The sequence below is a fragment of the Cibotium barometz genome, chromosome 48 (assembly GCF_041138505.1).
Source record: "Cibotium barometz isolate CiBa-2024 chromosome 48, ASM4113850v1, whole genome shotgun sequence".
Classification (NCBI taxonomy): Eukaryota; Viridiplantae; Streptophyta; class Polypodiopsida; order Cyatheales; family Cibotiaceae; genus Cibotium; species Cibotium barometz.
Window position 1 is genome coordinate 15218363 of NC_141093.1, and position 18774 is coordinate 15237136.

An 18774-nucleotide genomic window follows, 5' to 3' on the forward strand; every position below is an offset into this window, starting at 1 on the left:
AATTGTACAAGTCTTTGCAGATGCTTCTGGCTCCAAATGTAACAATCACAAGTCAAGGTTAATCAGTTTAATCGACGATGAATCCTTTGATGTAACCAGATGGGGATGCCAAGTTGTGAACAAAGGCCAGATCTTTAGACATTTGGGATGCCCCATGGGAGTGGATGTTTCAGCTAAAGACATAGCGGACTGGCTTATGGACAAATTCATAGCCAAATTTAGAACTTCGGACAATGTATTTCTTCCCTTTCATTCAAGGGTAGTAATAGTAAACATGGTGTTGTTGGCATGCTTTCACTTCTTTACTCCTTGGATCTTCAACAGGGGAACTATAAAAAACAGAACCGACTCTGCCCCCCCTATATATGTGAGGAATGCATTTGAAATCCTTGGTCAAGAGGAGTCTGATATGCAAGAAATGCCCTCAAATCTTGATGTTCAGATGTCAGGTAAGGTTCTGCATAGCACAGAGGTCCTGAGAGATTCTGAGGAGGGAAAGGAGAGAGTATTTTGGGATCACATAAATGAATGGGGGCTGGATGCTTGTATGTTGCAAGAGCATAAACTCTATGGTAAGAAAGCTAAGAGGAAGCAGAGATTCAAGAGAACGAAGATTTTTTACCGGGGGTTGGAGTATGGTTACAGTGGGGTGATGACAATTGTACATAATTCATGGAACCCCACAATGATAGCTACCCATCCCTCGGGCAGAATCTTGGTTATTGAAGTGTCCAAGGGAGATGAACAATTCTGGCTGATTAATGTGTACGGAGCACACTCATCTAAAGAAAGAAAGGAGATGTGGGAATGGATTTGTGGTCTTGATAATCAAAAAGCATGGATCATAGATTTTACAGCATGCCTTTGGAAGAGAGCTTTAAGCTATGCTAAAGCTTTTCTTTGGAAGAATAAGCAAGGCAAGAGACCATGTTCCTTCTTGGCATGACAGAAGGTGTGTAAACCCAAGAAGGATAGGGGAATTGGCATCCTAGACATGGAAACACATGCAATGGCGAGAATGCCAAAAATGTTGACCTCCTTTCTACAGCAGAGTCAACCTTGGACTAGGATGCTTAAAGAGCTTTCTCTGAATATGACTGTGAGTTGGCAAGGCAAATGGAGGGGACTCTCTTGGATTGATAAGATTTTTTCCCATGCTCCTCTTGTCTTTAAAAATATGAAATGGAAGAGGATCATTCCCCTCATTCAATGGCAGGGATCTCCCAAAATCACGGGAAATTCATTATTCATGTATAATGTTTGGTGGTTCCCAGTTTTTTTCCCCCCATTAGCCCTCATTAAGCCCAAAGTGAGCAAAAGACTCAACAACAAAGGGATAAACAGATTTGAGGATTTTTAGGATGGTCCTCTTCTGGGGTGGAGAGATGAGGATCAGCTATCTGTCATGTATGGTCTCTCAAGATTTGATAAGAATCATTTGCATGTAATTATTGGTAAGCTCAAGACGCTAACTATCAATACTTCTAAGCTTACGGAAAGGTGGATCAAAGATTGGGGCTGGACAGATGGACTTCCCATTGGTCGGGAATCAACTGCCAAGTTTTATCAGATGTTAATGCAAGAGAAGAGAGATTTTAAACATTTCAATACAATATGGAAAGTAGCTTGGCCGGACAAATGCTGGGAATCCAGATGCAAAAGAATTTGGGGATCCAAACTACCAACACATGCTCAGACTTTTTTGTGGAGAATCATGGTTGGGGCTCTTCCGTTAGGGTGTAAGCTGATGATCAGAAATATGGCCTCAAGGATATGCCCAAGATGCAAAACAGCCATCGAGGATTTCAAGCATGCCTTTTGGGATTGCCCGGCATTAAGATCCTTTTGGACACAGCTCTCTAAATGGGGGGGGGAACATTTTTGGGCTACAATGTACATGGTCCCATTGGGTTTTGGGTAAAAAGATTGGTCCAACAGAGGAGAGTAATAGCCTTTTTGGATTTGCAAGATTTACATGCCTGTGGGAGATATGGTCTACGAGGAACACTCTAGTCTTTGTTAATGATGGCATGCAAAGTGTAGATCCTAAGAAAGATATTTGTTTAGTGAAAGCTTACATTGCTAGTCTAGTGAGTATAAACAGACCGGAGTCAGATGCAATGAAACTACTCACTAAGAGGATTCTGGATTGAGCAGTTTCTGTGGATAGTTCTTCTCTTGATTGTTTGAGAAGACTATCCCACAGTTTATATGTACTCTTTTCTTATTATTAATAAAAATACATCTTCACTAGTTTTTATTTTTTTTTTTACGTAGCATGCAATTCAGATTCTATAGAAGCAAAAGAAAGTAATACTCTCATTTTAAAGAAATGCTATGGACAAAAGATGTCAATGAGAAACCTCCTTACATCTGCACAGCCGGAGAGTGCCCCTCCTCTGCCTCTCCTCTACCATCTCCCTGACCTTCCCGCCACACCTGCCCTTCCAACCTTCTCGCCATTTGCTCATTTTGTCTCCCAACCTCCCACCATCCGCCCCCCACCTTCCACCCTCTGCTTTCCTGCGCTTTCGCCCTCTTGCTTCCTAATATTATAAAAAACTTGGTTTTTATTGAACAAATGGTTGATCATGGTTTGCAAGTGAGGTTCAATCCTGAAGTGTGCTTTGTGAAAGACTTCAAAAAAAAGTGTCGCTTAGTTACAAAGGGTAACAAAAATGACCGGATGTTTACTTTGGATATTAACATGCCTAAGGTGAGGTAAAGGTAACCATGTTTGCGCATGGGACAGGTTGCATTACAGATATTGACATATGGCACAAGTGCATTGGTCATGCGAAGATACATGGCTAAAGTTTATGGACGCCCAAAATATTGTTATAAGTTTACCAAAGTTTAAGGCTTATGGTATACACAAAGTATGTGAAACATGCCAGCTTGGTAAGCATCACTGATAGTTACATGTTACAGAGACTAGATGGTTCAAATTTCGGCAAAGGATGGAGACAGTTCACAGATCACATGCGTGCCATATTTGCTGCCAGTCACCTTGCTAGAGATTGTCCCAAATCCAAAGGCCACATTAGGAGGCAGCACCGACATGCTTATCAAATGTCTCCCTCTACAACTTCACCCACAGCCGATTCTACACCTCAACAGACTACGCAGCAATGGGTGATGGTTAGGGATGGCAAGCATCCATGAACTCCCACCCCCCCTAAGTCGGCACCTAAGCATTGAATGAAATGCCCTAACCCCTTTGCATCCTTGGCTGCACATGATGATGATTCTGCACAGGATGAGGATGCCTTGCAGTGATGAGGATGCATTGCAGTGATGAGGTTGCCCCACGGGGATGAGGATGCATTGCAACTCGAATGTAATGATTAGAGCAAAGTATCGCTCCCATGACCACGAATCATTTTGGAACTAGATGGGAGGCAGATGTAACAAACATATCTTTGCTACTCATGGCCCATCTCAAAGCACAAAAAGTGTTAAGATAGTTGCAGGATACTCAATTCACACTTCACTCTGATCCTTCTATGGTGAGGCGGATCACCTCTAACTTTTATTGTCGCTTCTTAACAATAAGTCCCACATACAACACCACAAAGCCCACCCCCCCCCCCCCCCCCCCCCCCCGGGCGAGGGATAAAGCACCATAGAAGGTTTGCACTTCTTTGCATCAGATACACGGAGGACATGTGCACTTCACTTGATGCCCCTTTCTCCACTAAGGAGTTCACGCAAGCACTCCATCATTACCTCAAGGAAAGTGTCCACGGGATGATGGCCTTTCACCCACCCTTTTCTTGCCATTTTGGGATGACTTTGGGGAACATATCACTATGGCCCTTCAACGGATGTGGGCAGCAGTTCACTAGGGCTTTCCAACATATGTGGAACAACAGATGTATGCACTTGCTCTTTACAGAAGGCCTTATCCACCTTATTCCAAAAGGAGGAGATAAGACAAACATCAGCCAATGGTGGCCGATCACATTGCTTGGGACTACTTATAAAATTCTGGCAATAAGCAATTAGCAAGAGATTACAACCCTTTTTGCAAAATGTGATCCATGACACTCTTTTTTTGTGAAAACCACTGTTTCATTATAAATGCAATGTACATTCATAGCTGCCCCCACATGGAGCCCTACTACAGAAAACTAGAAACACTGATAAAACACTTCCAACTGGGCAATGGAAAGGTCTCCAAGAAAGTGGGCATCTTGGAGAGACTGGAGCAAGGAGAATCTGAAAAAGGCGAAGACATCCACCGAAGTGTACCCAAACAACTGAGTGTTGCAGGCATGGTATAAACTCCATAAGGCCCAATAATGGCACCACGAAAAAAAGAGAGCACAATCGGGGGTAGAGGGATATCTACCAAAAAGCCAAAAGTGCCTGCCAAAGGAAAGGCTGGGAAACCGGGCATGGAGAAGGGTTGTCAAACGAGCCAGGAAATCTCGAGCGGTAGGACAAGCCCAGAGAAGATGCAAGACCGTCTCGCGCGGATGCGAACAAGTAGGGCAAACCGAGGAGACAATATGTCGGGCAGCCAGAAGGACACCCACTGGAAGGGCCCCCACCAAACATCGCCACAGAAAGACCCGATGCTTGAGGGGAAGCTTACTTTTCCTTGTACGATGAAGACATGTTTTCCACAACCCAAGCGGCCTATCCAAATGCCAGAAATGATTGCCATGCTCTTGAATCCATGGTTGCAGAAGAAGAAGACAATGGCTTTTTTGGCAGACATGTCGGCAAAAGAGAAAGTGGAATAACTTGGTAGCCCCCGATCAAACGTCCAATCCAGGAGTGGAAGAGGAGAAAACAAGCGAGGCAGTGGAGGAGAAGAGAGAAAGAGGAAAAAGGGAAGAGGAAGAGGAGTCGTGGAGGAGAAGAAGTGAAGGAGCGAAAAGGAGGAGTGGACGAGGAGAAGAGGCAGAGCAACAGGTTGCGACCGAGAAGAAGCGTCGGATGCGTGAAGTGGAAAATGGGCAGTAAACAAGGACGGAAACGACGGCAAAAATCGCATTCGCAAAAAAAAACCTTTTGCCCTTTTTTTAAACCTCACTTTACATTTGGGCGAAACACCGTTTCAATGGGCAGGTTTCGTTTTGTTTCGAAACGTTTCGTGCCGTTTCAAGAGGGCAAAACGGGTTTTTATGTTACTATGCTCTCGCCTAAGGTTACCTCTACGCATTGCAGATGACACAGTGATGTACCTTGAGGCCTCACACACTTGCCTAGGCTCTTTTCACAATGTTTTAGAGGATGTTTGCCTAGCTGGAGGTGCTAAAATCAACTAGCACAAGTCAGTTGATTTTTGGGTCAGTGTCTCGAGAAGTGTTAATTGAGGCACTAAACTTGGATTTACATGGAGAGAGAGAGGAAATAATGCAAGATATTTGGCATGCCATGTCGGGATCGATGTATCCCTTACAGAGCAGGTCACTCCAATTCTCATGTGCGTAAGGAAAAAGTTGATGCATTGGAGCTCTAGGACACTTGATCTAGTCTCTAGGGTATTGGTGGTTAACCAGGTCCTGCTTGCCTCAGCGTGGTATATCTTTTCCTGCTGATGTTTCTCCCAAGAATGTATTGGTCAGCTGCAGAGATTGCTCCACAACTTCCTTTGGTCAGGCTTGGATGGCACAGCAGACACGAGGCCAGAGTTGTATGGGAGACTATCATCCGCCCCAAAAAGGAGGGAGGGCTCAACATTATAGATCCGGATATCTAGTGCAAAGCTATGCTCTGCACGCTTGTAGTAGAGGATTTCTCCCAGGCTCAAAGCCATGGAAGGACTTCTTTCTCTTTCAGATAGCACAATGCACACCCCATGGAGGGGGTGATCGGATGCCTAGTACACGCCTTATATTTACGAAGGCAGATTATAGATCACCCTCCATAGAGCATTGGTGGTTAACCAGGTCCTGCTTGCCTCAGCGTGGTATATCTTTTCCTGCTGATGTTTCTCCAAAGGATGTATTGGTCAACTGTAGAAATTGGTCCTCAACTTCTTTTTGGTCAGGCTTGGATGGCACAGCAGACACGAGAGCCAGAGTTGCATGGGAGACTATCATCCACCCCAAAAAGGAGGGAGGGCTCAACATTATAGCTCCGGATATCTAGTGCAGAGCTCTGCTCTACAAGCGTGTGGTCAGAGGACTTCTCCCAGGCACAGAGCCCTAGAAGGACTTATTTCTCTTTCAGATAGCACGATGCACACCCCATGGAGGGGGTGTGCATCGTGCACGCTTTACATTTACAAAGGCAGATTAGAGATCACCCTCCATAGGGTGTTGGTGGTTAACCAGGTCCTGCTTGCCTCGGTGTGGTGTACCTTTTCCTGCTGACGTTTCTCCTGAGGTTGTATTGGTCACCTGCAGAAATTGGTCTACAACTTCCTTTGGTCAGGCTTGGATGGCACAGCAGACACGAGACCCAAAAAGGAGGGAGGGCTCAACATTATAAGTCTAGATATCTAGTGCAGAGCTCTGCTTTGCAAACTTGTGGTCAGAGGATTTCTCCCAGGCAGCACAGAGCCCTAGAACGACTTCTTTCTCTTTCAGATAGCACGATGCACACCCCATGGAGGGGGTGATTGGAGAACCCCAAGATATGTTCATGATGGAAACAAGCAGCTCATTATGTGGAACGGACTTATTAGAGATGACTCTAATCACCCCTTAGGGGCTTCGGGCTACATGCAGTGGCCTGGGGCCAACCAGTGTGGCCACACTGGATGGCCACCATCCGGTCTGGATGTTTGCACCATCTAGTGTAGCCCAGCCGTTGTGACTTGGGAGAGGTCCCAAGTTCAAACCCCCACAGGCCCTCGTTTGTGTTGTGGCCGCTTTACGGTCAAAATTGTAATGTATTTGGGTGGGAAGACCAAGCCGCCCCCACGTGAGTACCAAATTGTGACCACATAAGGAATTGCTAGACGAAGAAAAAAAAAAGGCTCAGCCAATCATTCACCAAGTTTTCCCTAACAATTTTCTTGTAATCTAGACCCAAAGGAGATTCTGTAAAACACAAAAAAAAAAGGCTTCTTCTTTTTTGCTGAAAAGAGACTTTTATTAAGTATGAATAGACCATACAAAATCACAGCTAGACGCCGGAGCAAAGAATCCTCATCCCAAAATGTATGGTGATCTCAACCAATTTGGGGCACAATGGTGCCAAGAGTCCTATGGGGGTTGATGAGAAAAAGATCCCATGATGCCACTCCTTCATGAAAACGGTGTGTTTTGCTTGCGCAGGTCTGGATGGTCCTTTGTATACGAGCCCATGTGGCCATAAGAGTGTGAATAATATCTCCCCATATACTAAAAATGCATTGAGTGTCATATATATGAATGCCCTCTAAAGCGTCTATGCATCTAGCCCTCCAAATCTGAAAAGCTATATTACTGGCAATGATCTCTTAGGTGGTATCAATCCTCTGCACAGGTGGTGTATACTGTGTATGAGTAGCATGCAACATTGTGCCATACCTCTACATATCAATATGGCAGTGTCCAAATCCCTGCCCTCAAAAAATATATGTGGACCTATGAGGGACTCCTCCAGCCTAATACACAGGCATAAACAAGATTAAAGAAACAAAATAAAAGGGGTGCAGGCACGCTCAGCACCCACCAACCGTAGGTTCGTGTCTCCCAAGGCTAAGGTTCCACTCCCATGAGTGCATGCCGGCCAACCCGGCGTCCCATACCACCAGTGCCTACCCACAGTGGACAACCCGTGATCCGCCACGTCCATGACAGAAGTAAGCCTCTTGATCCAAGTCCAGACAACAAAAAATCAATAATAGCCCAAGACTCACTTATATAGTAGTGTGTATTGCTGCTATAAACAACAGTCCAGTCATAAATAGCCAACAACCTTGGGTTTATTAAAGCTGAACCCTAGCCACCTGAATCCGCTTGCTTTTCCTAATCCCAAGGCTCCCCTAACCCTAGTCCTAACACCAAGGGTTAGTGCTAGGTACATAACAGGACCAGACTGAGTGAGCCAAGCAATAGCACCCCAAGTAACCTAGATGGTATCTCTCCTCGATCTGCTCATAAGTTGAGCTATAGAACCCCAAATCCTCAAAGCAGCTCTACACCACCATATACAATGTTGTATTGTCTCAGAAGCTGCCAGGCATATGGAGCACAAGGGGTCTTTACCAAAATTAGCCCTCCATTGCGGATTAATGGGGGGGGCACCATCTGGGGCAAGAGAGGTCTGCACCGAAAATAGCCCTCCACTACTAATAAATGAGGAAGCCACTATGTAAGAATAACCAAAAGAAGCTACCAGGCATCTGGGGCAAGAGGGATCAGCACCAAAAATAGCCCTCCACTGTTGATTAATGGGGAGACCACCATGTAAGAATAACCAAAAGAAGTGGGAGATCTGGCTCCTCCTACTTGAGTGCCAAAGTCTGTGCCAAAATCTCTTTTGAATCAATGGAGTGATGTCATAACTCTGCCAATGCCTGTCTGAGTATAGAAGTCCTCTGAATATGTCCAAGTGAAAGGAGCCTTGCATTAAGGGCAGCGTGGCTGAAAAAGGATTTGACCCTTCATTGGATTGGCTGCACCAATCCACTCCCACTCACCAAGACCCCAATGAAGACATCGGATAAGACATCCACCATACAGCCATAAGCACCAAGACCCATGCATCAATATATCAGGGGGAGGGTCAATATGCCAATGCTTCACTGAGCAACTAACTACTCTCACTGGATGAAGGGCAATGCCTAGAATAATCTCCTCCGTATCACATCTCATCAATCTCTATCCTGGCTGTATCACATCTTAATAATCTCCATCCCCCCTCTGCCTGTCCACCCCTCGCTTCCCCTGCGCCTCTTCCTTATCCTTCCGAGCGCCCCCTGCCACTAGCCTTTTCATTTTGCTCCCTCCATCTCCCCCCCCCCCCAAATCCTCTTCTCCATCTCCCTGGACAGGTGCTTTCAACTTTCGGGCAATCTCCATTTAGGCAAGTTTCAGCACCTCCAAGAGGACTCCATGGCAGCCGCTCTGTCATCCCCGACCGAGGTTGCCATCCCTTGCCTTTCTTTCTTAGAAGCGGACCTCCAGATCCTTGATAGTCGCATCTTTGCAAGCCTCCACCTTGGTTTGCAAGATTGTGGGTAGCCGCCTGGCACGTGGACAGCTCAAGGATTTGTTATAGGCAACTCTTCTTGGCGCGCTTGGAAAGGTCACTGATATTCATCCCTTGGGGTGTGGCTACTACCAGGTTGAGTTCGATTCGCCTACAACTTCAAACAGAGTCATGCAGCAGAGCCCCGTCGCACTACATACAGCCCACGCCTTCTTTGTGAGGTGGTAGCACGGCTTCGACCAAGCGTCCAACCCTCTGGCTGGTGTCTCAGGCTTTCCCGTGATAGTCTGCTTTCCACGTCTCAAGAAGGAATACCTTCCTCTCCTCCCGGTGATAGGTGGTGTTATTGGGAGTGATGGAATCCCCCCCCACCACTCAAACAACCGAGATTCCATCCCTTCATATCTCCATAGTCTCTCCAAAGTCAGTTCCTCATGCCATATCGCTTCCTTGGCTCCGGGGAGATCCTATTTTGCAGAGAGTTGAGTACTCCGGCCTCATAGGCCTCTCACGCCAATGTTTCATCTGCTGGAAAATGGGACACCTTGCTAGAGCTTGTCCTATTTTGCAGAGAGTTTAGTACTCCGGTCTCCCAAGCCAATGTTTCATTTGTCGACAGATGAGACACCTTGCTAGAGCTTGTTCTTGACATCATTCCTACCCTACTGATCCCCCCCCCCCCCCCGAACCCATTCTCAGTTCAGATCCTCATCAAGGGTGTGGGAGGAATACCAACCCCCCAAGCAAGGAGCAGTAGGACCCGGCCTCTATCAATCCCCATGTGCAAGGAGAGTGGCAGACCGCTTGCCCGAGGCGAAACCGCCGGTACACTTCCAAAGCAGAGCAGCGCAACTAGGCGCGCAAGGCTGGTTGGACACCGGAAGATACGGTTTTGTTAGAGAACCGTTAACGAGCATTTATCTCAACACCCCCCCCCCCTCGCCCCAGGTACCCTCAAGGAACCCGCCTCCGGCCCCCCCTGTCTAGAGATCGTTGCCTCGTCGAGACACACCTCTAGGAATCTAGATTCCCAAGAGGCTCTCTGACCTTCAAAGCCTTCCGCAGGCCCGACCTTGTAATACCTCCACCACCCCTCACAGGCGAACCCTCGCCCCCCGCCCCCCCCCCACCCCCGCCTTCTACTCTTGTTTCCTCCCTGCAGCTCCCTCCACTCCGACTTCATCAGAACCACCATCCCCCCCCCCCCCCCCCCCCCCCCCCCCAAACAGCCCTCTTCCGCATAGCCTCATTCTGGACTCTGAGATATGCATCAGGATAGGGTTGATTTGGGAGAGGTTGGATTTTCACTCAGGATGAGCCACAAGCACGTTGGATGCAAGCCTTGGAGAGATTAGCGGTTTATTACAGGAGGGAGCACAGAGCAGATTGGCTGGCTTCCAAGAGCAAGAGAGGAGCATCCACCAGAGTCTAGTTTCCTTACAGCGGCTTCAAGAGAGTGCACCAAATAACCCGTGGATTGAGGATCATTTGGCTGTGCCTGTACATAGCTCAAATCCATAGAGGAGCGGAGGGTGGAGCATAGATACCATGCCAAAGCCTCCTTTTAGACACAAGTGGGAGACAAGGTCACCAAGGATTTCTTTGAGATTGCACACTTGCACAGGCAAAGAGATGGTATCCGCAGGTTGAGAGGCCAGGTATATTCCATTGTTACAACCCCCCCCCATGTGAGAGCCATTGCCACAGATTTCTTTAGCTCTCTTCTCATGAGTGCCCCCTTATCTTCAAAGGTGCCGGATGCACACATGAGCGGGTTGGATACATATGAGAGAGGTGGTTCCTCCCGCTCTCCGGACTTTCCTGTTGACTCCCTTCACTGCAAAGCAACTGGCGGAGACTATGATGACACTACCTAGGGAAAAATGCTCGGGAGAAGACAGGCTTCCAATCTCCTTATTTCTCCAACACTAGGATCTCAAGGAAGGCAACCTCAGAGCTGCCTTCAATGAGATAATGATTACAAAACCCATGCCGCGAGGCTTCAAAGGGATTGATCCACATGATTCCCAAGGAGGGTGGTGACAGATTGGAGATTCGGAAAGCCTATGACAAAGTGGACTGGGGCTTTCTAAAATTCAGTACAACAACCCTTTTATTTATTGTATTTTCTGGTCTTGATATGATAGAGGTATATGCAAATCAAACATACCAGAAACTCGGCCTGATTGTGTTCTTCAATGCTTTTGTAGAGCTGGCGGATAACACGAGGAAGAATTCCCAACTCATGTTCTTGTAGGACATTACTATTTGCACTACCCATTGTGTGTGTCTTTCCGGATCCTGTTTGTCCATAAGCAAGCACAGTTGCATTGTATCTAAGACAAAAACAAGTGAGTAATGGTTATAGTCTCCTGACAAACAACTTTTACAAGTACCATGAATGGAAATAAACACTTCTAATGTACTTTTGAAGTACGTCAAACAATTCAAAAAAAGACAAAAAAAAATTAATTTTTTTTTTAAGTCACCTCTTCCAGTAAGATGCAGGTAGGAATCTCCAATAAATTAACCCATGACTCTCCCAGTTGAAGTTAATATACAGAACTTAGCCTGTGAGAAGATGGCTCTGGCATGCTATCCTATCGATTCCATCATGAAGGTCAATAACATATTTGCACAGCAGACTTCAACAATGATCATAAGAATCACTCCCTGCACCACACATTTACCTCCTCGGCCTCCAGTGCCTTCTTTGCAACCGGCTCCTCTCTCACATGTTAAGTCTACACCAAAAGCAACACTACAGGAGCATCAGATTTCATATCTGCCTGGAGCCAGGCAGAGACCACAATTAATCTCCATGAGCTAGCTCAAGATAGTAGGAAGCAGCACAAGATATGTATATCCACACCTACAGGGATCTAGACCTGCATTGGCATTACCCAGTCAGGGATGTCATTACATTAGCACACTTCTGTTAGCATATATCATCTCTTGTTGGTGGCTATTTTGGTGTCTACGGGTGCCCTTCTCATGCTCAGGCACCCCCCCTATTTTTATTGGACCTCTGATGTGCCCTTTTATGGCATTTATGCTTTGTTTTCCCATTTTTCAGGTCATGTAAGAGTTCATGAGGGAGTCAGCCAGCTCATATGGAGAGTATATATTTGATGCCCTTTCCCCTCACTATCATCATCGCTTCTGGTCATTTGGTGAGCACCTTCAGCCCTCTGCCTACGGAGACCACTCCTCGCCTACGGGCTGGTTGTATCCATCTTTTTCTTGAGGATTAGTGCATCAGCGTTTTGCTGTTTTTTCTCATCTCTCACTTGGTGCTTCAGCATTTTTGTCATTCGTCTACATCTTTCCGCTGTCATTAGCTAGAAGTAACAAAGTATTGGCAGAGCACCCAACCACCATAGAAGACAAGTCATTAGAGATCAGTTTTGTGAAAATGCCAGCTAGACTTTATTATGCTTTAGACGCATAACTTGGATGCCACACAGTGTCCTAGAAATGGAAAACTACTCTTACTTATGCCATATTGGGTCTACTAGAGGTACTTCTATTTCTGTCATGGACAAAAATTCACCAGCATTTTTACTCCAGATGCCATTCCATGAATCATCATTGAGAAGGTGGAAAGGAGAGTTGGATTCCTCAATTTATCTAACCTCAGGAGAAAGAGGATTGTTTTTTTTTGCAAGGGATTGGGCAACTTCTTCCTTTGGTGGATGCACATGCAGAGTCACAGGTGGTGAATTTAACAAGGTAGAGCAGCCCTTCAGACAAAAGCAGACTCAAAGAGGGAGGAATTTCCCCCACCGAAAGTTCTTTGTGAGGAACTTCTTCTTACTCTTAGGGTCAAGTTGGCTTGAAGATCAGTTCTCCCCCCAATCTGCAATGGTCTAATATGAGAATGGTAAATAGAATCCCCATGCCAAGTTAGCAGATTTTATGCAGATGTGAAGACCTTTGATAGAGAAGGATAGTCAGGATTGCACCTGGCACCACGACATCTGGCCATTCACCAATGATCCGTTTGCTCTTTTCTCCTGGATAAAGCATGTAGCACCATATGGATTCTAACCATGTCTACAAGTCCAACGTGGGAAGCCTACACCTCTGAGGTCGTTGCCCACAAGATCACTGAAATCGGAACTTCCTTGGATTCAACTCATGGCCCACACTCAAGGACCTTGTAAGTGCTCCATAGAACATCACTGATTATTGTCATTCTGTTATGTACCTAACCCTAATCCTCAGGATTAGTGCCTAATTTGGCAAAGTTAGGGGGGGCCCTGAGATTAGGGAAAGCAGGCGGGGTAGCTAAGGTTCATTACTTAAAAATCCATGTGAGCTGGCTATATATGACTGGGTGGTTATTTATAGCAGCAGATATCACTATATAAGTGAGGCATGGGATATTATCATGTGGAGATTAACAATTGGTATGTGCCTCGACCAAAGTAGCCATACTCATTCCGTGCACATGACGGATCATAGATAGTTGCCGAGGGCCTGTATGAAGAGGCTCTAGTGGTATGGGATGCTAAGGCTGATCTATGGAAGTGAGCTTTAGCCCCTGGCTCGGGAGAGGTCTGTGACACGGACCACGGTTGAGTGCTGAGCTTGCCTACACCCTTCTATGTTGTTTGTATTAATCTTGTGTTTAGCTTGTGATTACTTGAAATTAGCACGTTGGGAGTGATTAGGGCGGATAGTAATGGATTATTGTGAAGTCCTTCCAAAAATCTACCCTGAACATAGCTGAAAACAAGGTTAGTCCTAAACCACATGAGGTAGCAAGCTAGGTCACCTCCAAAACCACGATTGGCATCCACCAATCTCCCTCGAGCCTAGGCTAGGGCTTACTGTACAATCCCATAGGCCCATGTCTAACAGTAATGTCCCATACCACCGAAGCCTGCCCAAAAGCCTTCGACACGCCAACCTATGTACTCCTGATGTGCGGGGTTTCACGATTTCCAGTAGGCCCATAGGCATAGCAGCCAATCATGCATACCTGAGTTTCACACTAGTTAGGTAGATCCCCGAGAGATGCGCCAGCCACTCATCTACCTAGGTACCCGAGATATCAGTTTACACGTGTGGACAAAAATAGAGGCTGATAATGTGTACATACGTGTACACTGTGTGAAGTTTTGCTTTTGAGAGCATTGCCAGGTGTACAGAGTAGATGGTTTTCATGTGAGCATGTACAGGCTTGTCTGGAACTAGATCTTCTGGAGATGGTATCAGCTGATCGATGGCTTTGATTGTGGGCGCGTCAAAGAAAAGAACGGGCACTTGAAGCTGTGTTGAAGTGTGTATGGAAGGAAGGGCAATTAATAGGTGAAGGGGCCAAGGTTGCCTTAAATCTAAAAGCATTGGTATGAAGGCGTGAGGATGGCCATCTTTAGGCCTTAGAAGAAATAATAATAATGATGATAATTACGTGGCCTGGAATGTGAAAAGCCACTTGGAGGGTTGAGCTGCCGCCAGCGAAGACTGGAGTGTTCGGGAAGGTGCTAGCGAAGGCTGCAAGAAGTCACGAGTAGAAAAGAAGAGGAGGCGGTATTGTTGGGGGGCTCTGATTTGATTGCAGCGAAGGAAAAAGAAGCAAGAGGGGGAGCGCAGCTGGCGTGAGAGCTGGTGAAGAAGCAGCCGCGGAGAGAGAACAAGCCGGGTACTGAGGATTCGCGTGGAGTGCAGCTACTGGTGTAGACAGGCCAACATGTGGTAAACTGCAGCTGAGTGCAGGTCGGGCTGACAGCGCAGGAGAGCAGCGTGTAGGTGAAGGCGTGGTGAGCGAAGAGAAGCCTAGAAGCTGCTGTTCAACTTGGTGACGGGCTGGCGACTACTGGTGCTGGCGACAGAGAAGGGTGGCGGGTAGCGTAAGAGGATGAGGAAATGCGAAGGCTACTCTGGTGGGTGTCCAGATGCTGAAGTGAGCCAACGACCAAGGTTGGTCGCCTGGTAGAGGAAAGAACGCCTGGTGTGAAGGGCAACTTATGCAAAGGCTGTGGAGCTGCTGTTGTTAAAGAGGTTGGCGAATCGTGGAGGTGGGCACAGCTGGAGACAAGAGGAGGCGGCCGTGTTGTAAGGAGGGGCCTTGAGTTTTTTTTGTGGTAAAGCAGATAGACGCAGAGAAGTACAAGGGTCGGCTGTAGCTGAGTGGAACCTGGGCAAGCAATTGTGGATCGCTTGCAAGAAAAAAACACCCTATAACTGACAGTGAGTAGTGTGTTTGGATGCGCTAGCTGGAAGCGCCCTAATGATGCTGCCCCTTGAAGATTTCCATCTTGTGCTACAAGGCTTAAAAGGATGATTTGGCAGAGTTGGGTTTGTTGCTGTGAAGCTGATGACAGCTGATAACCGAAGGAAAGGGCTGTAGGTGTTAGCTACAGAGGAAAAGCTCGGGCTGGTGATCTGCAGGCACAGAGAACCAGAGAGTGAGAGGGTGTGTGTGTGGTTTTTTGTGGAACTCTACCTCTTCTGGAGACTCAGGCCAGAGTTGTAAATTCGCTTTGATTAGCTGTTGCTGGTATTTGGTGATGCCAGAGAGTTCTTTTTTGTTCTTTGTTTGTTTAGATACAAGTTGTGACAGCCAGATCTGAAATACAAGTCTTGTTCATGCTCTTTGGTCTGGTTTTCTAGTGTGTTTATATGCATGTGTGGAAGTGTGGCATCCTATAAGGGCGTAGATAGCTTTACCGCTTCCGTGCCATCAACGTAAGACAGTTGGGGTCTATCGAGATGCAATATCTGATGGCTTGTTTGCTTTAGACCCGCATAGCCCTCTAGACGAGATCACAAGAGGATCGGCAGGTGTACTACATGCATCCGCCTCATATGTGTTTCCCTGCACTATTTTCCCTTCCACCCACCCCCGTAGCACTGTCCCACAGAACAGTTGGTATGATGATGAGTGTCGTGAGACACGAGCACAGCTATAGCGTGAGATTGCCATTGGGTCTCACACGCATAGACAGGCTAGGATGATCTTTCGGTGCTTTGTGCGGAGGAAGAAACGAGCCTATCTGGCTAAGCTAGAGGAGGATATCTACCAACTCTTCCTTGGGGAAGGACAGCAAGAGGGCATGGAAGATGTTTCAGGAGAGACAGCCTGGTACTCCGATTACTACACCTGAGGCATGGCATACTTATGCTAGAGAGCTATATGATGCACCAGGACAGCCCCCCACCCCCCCTCCACTGGGAGCTAGACCGGCTAGCAGCACCTTTTTTACTATGCGGATGGTGCTAGATGCGATAGAAAGGTTACAGAATGGAAAGGCACAGAATCATGATGGGCTAGTTGGGGAGCACTTCTCATATGCACGAGACACTTTGGCTCCACTCATCGTACATGTGTTTAATCGTGCCATTTGTGAGGGTTTCCCGACAAGCTGACAGAGCATATCATTGTACCACTCTTTAAGAGTGGGGACCCCATGGTACCACGCAACTATAGGACGATCATGATTGGTCATTACTTGGCCAAATTATATGGCTCTATATTGGAGTCGGAGCTAAGCCGATGGGCAGAGGCATGGTCATCGAGCACATGGACAGGCTGGCTTCACGAGAGGATTTACTACCTTGGATCACATACTGACATTTTGAGCACTTATTGAAGAGGGCAGGGCACAGAAGAGAAGGATATACTGCTACTTTGTGGACTTCCACAAAGCCTTCGATACCTTACCACGTGCCAGGCTTATGCACAGATTGCATGACATTGAGGTACCCAAGGATATGCAATGGGGGATATATGCTTTGTATGAGTCTCTGACAGTCAGAGTCCGAACTCCAGGCAGACTATATGATAGGGTGACCAGCACGATAGGGGTGAAGCAGGGATGCCCGCTATCGCCCACCCTCTTTGGACTGTACATTGATGCGGTCTGTGATTATGTAGACAGATTGGGAGGCCCAAGGGCATGCCTGGCAGGGGTGTTGATACCCATCTTGTTATATACTGATGATATTGTTCTAATCTCAAACTCTCCGGAGGCATTACAGAGACACCTAGATGCATTACAAGCTTTCTGTGCAGATAGAGATTTGACAGTGAACCTTGGAAAAACCAAGGTTATGGTGTTTAACACCACACAGGCATGGGTGACGAGATCAGAGCCTGAGTTCACTTTCCAAGGGGAGCCGGTAGAGTACGTCAGGTCATATGTCTACTTGGGAGTTACTTTAACAGGACCGCGTTTCTCCTTGAAGGAGACAGCAGCAGCTAGATTAGCTCGAGGGCATGCAGCCTTGGGGGCACTTGAGACGCAATGTGCACACATACAATTTCAGGAGCCACGCACCAAATTGTGGCTATTTGATACGCTTGTCACACTGACCCTCCTGTACAGAGCTCCAATTTGGGGACCCAGTATACATCACAGATCTCAGAGAGGGATAGATGAGGGATGGAGGCAAATGGAGAGACCACTGATTATGATGATTGCCCGCATGATTCGGAGCAAATCATCAGAACCACATGAGATTGTTCGGGCTGAGCTAGGTGCCCCACCAGTAGTAACCAAGGCCCTATTCCAGGCAGTTACCTTTTTATAGCGGCTATGGGAGCTCCCTCAGCAGAGGTACTCCCGATTGGCATTGACCTCATCCATACAGCTGGCAGAGGATGGAGACACTCATTGTTGGTACGCTGAGATGAGATCATGGTTTGACCTACATGGTTTGCGGATAGAGACACTACCACCCTTTCAGTACAGTCTAGTCTCTAGATTGTCCATTTTTGGATCTCACCCGCTCAGAGCAAAACCGCGTGATCAGGATGGATATCATCAGAGTGGACACAGATAGGACATGGCCTAGGCCCCTTGAGCCCTTGGGCACGAAAATGGCTCATTACAAGAGCCATTTTCTACACCTCTCACCGGATGATTTTATCACCCGCCCGGTGTACATGGATGTACACCGATCACATGGGATACGTTGTGCCATTGGACATATCGGGACCTCATCACACCAGCTGCGGATTGAGACAGGCGATATGTGCATCAGATCGTGGATGACCGCATTTGTCAGCTATGCTACCAAGAGGTAGAGGCAGAGGAACACATGTGCCGATGTACAGTCTATTATGAGATCCGAGGAGATATCACTGCCTCTTCTGAGAGGGTTTTTCGCCGTTACGCAGGGTCATGGAGTTTGAGGATCAGAGATGCCTGGGATTGTTTCTACTTGAGCTCAGGAGACACAGAGAGACCCTCTTGGCAGACAAGAGGCTGAGCCATGATGTACCTAGACAGAGTACCCTGACAGATTTCTTCGGCACCAGCACCAGCAACCCAACCCACACACCTCCTGATACCTCCTCCATTGGGCCATCAGGGCACCGACCACGCTCCCAGGGAGTCACCACTGATAGAGCAGTTATCTTATGTCGTGCTCGTCGGCCACGCCCACCAGGATCCCGACCACAGCATCCTCACCATCGCCAAATCAAAGCCATTATTGCTAATCTGGCAATAATACTAATCCAATGGATTAGGTCCTAATCTGGCAAGATTGAGGCACCCTGAGATCAGGAAACGCAGGCAGATATGGGTGGCTAAGGTTCATCATTAATAAATCCACATATGGACTGACTATTTATCACTGGATGGTTATTTATAGCAGCAATTATCACTATATGAGTGAGGCGTGGATTATTATCATGGGCGACTAACAGTTGGTCAAGCT

General features: G+C 47.0%; 1 protein-coding gene across 1 annotated transcript in view; it reads right to left on the reverse strand.

The window, feature by feature from the left end:
- The window catches only part of LOC147610860 (uncharacterized), a 104154-nt gene that overhangs the window by 83375 nt on the left and 2005 nt on the right, over positions 1-18774 (reverse strand). The window contains exon 2 of the mRNA XM_086785486.1: positions 11270-11435. Within this exon, the coding sequence (XP_086641612.1) occupies positions 11270-11435 (166 nt within the window). The remainder of the gene's footprint in view (positions 1-11269; positions 11436-18774) is intronic.